Here is a 5,008-nt window from a genome sequence, read left to right as displayed (position 1 = left end):
TTATTTTACGAGGATACTACAAAGTATTCACCACTAAGATATCAATATAGGCAATAAGTTTGTTCTTATATTGCAGAAAGGACAAGTGTCTAGCATTGTTAGAAGATCTAAACCAACATGTAATCATTTATGTGATTCTAGACCCTTTAGGAGCCATAGATGGAGAATTTTCTTAATACAAATGTTCTCAATTTTAGTTTAAACATATAATAAATTGAGTATAAGGTTATAAAATTAATATTTATGATATTTTTATGTTTGTAGTCTAATTCTTCTCCAAAACATTTTCTCTTATCAATTTTGATAAAAAAAAAATCAGGACGAAAAAGCATGATGTATTTATATAAGAAATATAAACAAGCCTAATAGTACATTCATTTAGAGTCTCTGACTCGTAGTTCATATAGTGTTATTCCTTCCACATATGAAGAAAATAAAGGACATATAGATCATATAGGTCTGACATTGTAAATCATGGAGGAGATAAAACTAAGAAGAGCAGGATATTTCCAAGAAATCAGCTGATAAAACAAGCTGACAGCCATAGTCAAAACTCTTAAAAAGACATTGAAGAGCCATAGAAGATAAAACCTGCAGCCACAAAAAGAAATTAAGTGACAGTATCATATGAAAATAAAACTGATAGATAGAAAGGCCGGATAGATATGTCGATGAGATCATAATGACCAAGAGCGATCTAGAAGTCTGGAGGAGCAAAATCCTGAATAGAAAAGAGATTCCCTCCATCAGCCACCTGCAAAGACCATAGACCTGGAACCTCCTGTAGACCTTCTTTAGATAAATCATCTGCTTGCTGGTTGAGAGCCCTGTTTATGTGATGAATGGAGCCTCCCGCCAATCTATTCCACAGGAATCGGATCCTGTCTAACCACCCAACAAGCTGAGGCTTTAGAATTTTATTTTTCCCAAGGACATAATCTACCAGAACTCTCGAGTCTCCAAAAATTGAGACACTCTGAAGGTTGAGAAAGAGACAGAAGCTTAGAAGGCCAGCGAGGGCCATAACCTCAGCTTTACTGTTGGAGCCCCGTCCGCCATTCCAGTGAATAAGATAATGATTGTTTTCATTTGCAATAATGAGCACCCCACAGCCACAAATGTCGTCCTGTTCAGCACCATCGAAGAAGGCTCTTGGCATCAAAGATAGCTCCTGAGGGGGCCCATTGCAAACCTGTTTCGCGGGCTTGGGAGGCTTCTGCGGGATCGATTCATGGAGGAGAGTGATATTGGAATAAATGTCCAGAAAAGGAGAAGATTTTCCATTGAAAATGAAATTGTTACGCCATTTCCATATGAACCAGATGGCAATAATGAAAACAGTTCTCCAAGATTGCTTTTGTTTACTGCACCATAGAAAAGCTTCACTGATAGACGCATGGAGCATATGCTGGATTCCAAATAAATCCGCCAGGGATTTCCAGAGCTGTTGAGATGAGGAGCAGCTGAGAAAAAGGTGGAAATTATTTTCCTCTGCAGACTTGCAAATGGGGCATATGCCTGGGCCCTGCCATCCACGCTTTCTTAAATTTTCCCACGAGAGATTTCTATTATGAAAGCACAGCCAGGAAAATAAAATCATTTTGGGCGGGCATCCAGATTTCCATAAAATGAGAGGAAAGGAAGGGCTAAGAGAGTCTTTCTTTAAACCACATAGATTCTGGTATATGTCTTTAACACGAACAAAGTTTATCCCTCTAGAGAACCCCCATATAAGACTGTCATTATCCGTTGTCCGGAAAATCCCACAGTTCCTGAGACGAGTTCTGATGCATTCCCATTGTAGAGCAAGTTCATCTTGGATGCCCAGGCATCCGACATCCTTCCAGATAGGAATCAGACCCTGCCAACCTTTAATTAAGCTGTCCCAATAAAAAAAACCCTTTCTGTGGAAGAAAGACAACAAAGATTTAGGAACATCGATTATCTCGGCACCATTCAGGAATGGATCTTTCCCAATGAGAATCTTTTTGCCCGATTGGAAGTGCCAGACTAAATTCTCCAGGAAATAACTTACGATCTTGCGAAGGCTTAGCCATATAGGAGAGCCCGAAGGAGAGCCGATCCTTCCTTTCCTGAACCAGAAGGATATGTCTTTTTTGCCCATGTATTTCTTTCGGATGATGTCGCTCCATGGCCCTTCTTCATAAATCCCTCTCCACAGGGATCTGCATAACAGAGCCCTTCCGAAGATTCTCAAGTCTAAGAGGCCCCATCCTCCCATGCTCTTCGGCAGAGAAATATTGGACAATTTCGAAAGGTGAAATTTTCGATTTCCAGCTTGGCCCCCCCAAATAAAATTAGCTGAAAGCTTATTCATTGACTGAATAATGCTCGCTGGAAGGAAATATAAATGAGACCAATAAACTGCAAGCTGATTTAGGACAGATTGAGCCAAGATCACCCTTCCTGCCAGGGAGAGGCACCTATACTCCCATATAGAAATGGGGCAAGGGTTTGTGAGGTTTTTCATGTTTGAGTTGGGTACTCTTCACAATTAGGGTGTTGAATCCTTTGATGCATTAAAAATAAGATTCAACTAACAAGAATTTACAAACTCCCAAAGAATAGATCACTAGAACTAAAAACATCAAAACCTAAAACAAATAGGCAATGTCAATTTTATATACAAAATGATAAATAAATTAATATTTTTTTTATTACATTAAAGAAATGATAAATAAATCAATAATTATGAGATTTTCATGTACAAATTGATATATAAAGTAGCACCTATAAAAAATTATTTCCTTATAAATTAATAATAAAAAAGACATTATTCCTATTAATTATAATTGTTTTATTTCATTAAAGAGACTATAAATAAATCAATAACTACAAAGTTTTCATATACAAATCAATAGATAAATTAACAATTACAAAATTAAGAATAAGAAAAAGACATATTATAATCCCAAGTGATAGCTCAGTTGGTCGAGTTCTCGTTGCTAAGTACCTTGCCAATTGAGAGGTCATGGATCAAATCTCCTCAATGCCCTTAGGGTTAGTCCTAACTAATTTAACTTACGGATCTACTTGGATTTGTAGACGTAACTACCACTTAATGTTTGTAAATCACATAAAAATAAGGGAAACAACAACAACAACAACAACAACATTGTTATCAATATATAAAACACATTAAAAAAATTTACAATATACATATATATAATTCACTCAAAATCCTTTTAAAATTAATTAATTATAAAACCTAAACTTTATATATAATTACACACCCAACGTATTCAACCAATGTTATATATATTTCACTCAAAATCCTTTTAAAATTAATTAATTATAAAACCTAAACTTTATATATAATTACACACCTAACGTGTTCAACCAATGTTCAACATTTTTTAACAAACTAATTTAAATATGAAAATTAAAAAAGGGACCAACAACTACTTAAAACACTCACCAAACCAATCTTATTATTATTACAAAATAATGTTAAGAGCATTCAAAACTTACACCATTCAATTTAGGCGGCCAGGCCATAATGAAAATTAAACGTAAAGTTTTAAAGTTGTGAACAACTTTGTTACATCCTCTATACATACAACTTCATATTTAATCAAAATCATCCTACATATATAGGTCATAGGTCATATTATATAGTAAAGTATAGGTGCATTCAAGTACGATTTGCACACCCAAGACAACGACCCTCGGGACAATTTAGGTATAGATTATGTATTTCAGATTTTGGTTGAAAGGAACGCTTCTTCCCCCTTCACTAGAAATGTGTGCTTCCACATGTTTTTCCAAAAGGTATTCTTTGTATATCTCCCCTGCTGAGGCATTGCTCAACTATCAATAATATATATTTTAATTTATTATATTTTGGTATTATTTTTATGCCTGGCTCAACTATTAAAAATATACCTTTTTTATTTTATCATATTTTGGAAAAAGAAACTTATCATTTCTCATGTCCTAATGTGCATAACATGGTATGCATTGTAATGCAATACATAAATGGGCTCTCTGCATTTGCAACATTACTATAAATGCATTATTATAATATTTAAAAAAAAGGAAATGTGTAAACATTAACAACTTATTAGTCCTTGTTGTCACAGTCAGGACTATAGTAATCGAAGTGGCTCTCATAGCATTAGTTCCTTTTACAACTTACCAAAGTTTTTTGCAGTTGAATTTTCGAAGACCAATAGTTTGGGAGTGTTAGTTTTTGAGGACAAATAGAATAATTCACTCATTTATTTGGCCTCTTCCCGAGGCAAGGAGGTCATAACCATGGATAATATGTCATATTTGTCATTCATATTTATCGACTACAGAGTAATGCTAGTATTAGTTCCTCAGTTTTAAATGTTATTTGGTTTCAAATGAATCTGAGGGTTGTTATACTTACCTTCTTGCCCAAAAGGTCCCACCAACGCAGTAGCCCTGTAACCTATTGAATTTCTTGTGGTTTTAAAAGACACCGTGGAGTCTCAGTTTGACATTTTTACATACTGTCGTTCACGCTTGTCTAGAACAGTTCGTAGTCAGTGTACTTTTTGTAGTGAGTGCATGCCAAGATTAATATCATTGAACTCCTGCAAGTCGACCCATTGGGTTAAAACTATGCTACAACGACCTTCATCAATACTGGAAATCTCTCTAGTTCGCAGCTTGTCCATTGTTTTTCAAGTAGTCGTCGGGAAGAACATTCACTTGTGCTCCCAAGTCAACAAGTGCCCTATGAAGATATCCCATCATTGATCAGATACTATCGGCTTGGCTCACAGATTGGAAAGACCCCGCAGGAAGATGGAACAAGTAAGAACTGTCGAACGATTAATACCCAGCGCTATATTAGGTTCTTGAGCCTGTAGTTTCGTTATTTCCCTCCTCGCTATTGCTCCAATGTAACAACCTACACCCTCGCTTTGATGTGAAGTGTATGGCAGTTGGGAAATAACTTCCAACCCTTCTGCCTACCTACTTATATCTTGGCTTGAAGATTGCCTAGGAGATCTTG

General features: G+C 35.8%; 1 protein-coding gene across 1 annotated transcript; it reads right to left on the bottom strand.

Moving 5' to 3' along the window:
- Positions 1–697: 697 nt before the first annotated feature.
- On the bottom strand, positions 698–2,125 carry LOC149138996 (uncharacterized). The gene has a single exon (XM_089450550.1). It carries the CDS (start codon positions 2,123–2,125, stop codon positions 698–700), a length of 1,428 nt encoding a protein of 475 aa, XP_089306676.1.
- Between the last annotated feature and the right edge of the window lie 2,883 nt (positions 2,126–5,008).

This window comes from Pinus tabuliformis, chromosome X (assembly GCF_031772625.1).
Source record: "Pinus tabuliformis cultivar Carrire ecotype Pingquan chromosome X, CPIR1, whole genome shotgun sequence".
Lineage (NCBI taxonomy): Eukaryota > Viridiplantae > Streptophyta > Pinopsida > Pinales > Pinaceae > Pinus > Pinus tabuliformis.
Note: the sequence above shows the minus strand (reverse complement) of the source record. Positions and strands in the feature narration are given on the sequence as shown.

Excerpts from the sequence above, each read along its gene's own strand:
- LOC149138996 (XM_089450550.1), bottom strand. The coding sequence starts at position 2,125 with ATGGGCAAAAAAGACATATCCTTCTGGTTCAGGAAAGGAAGGATCGGC.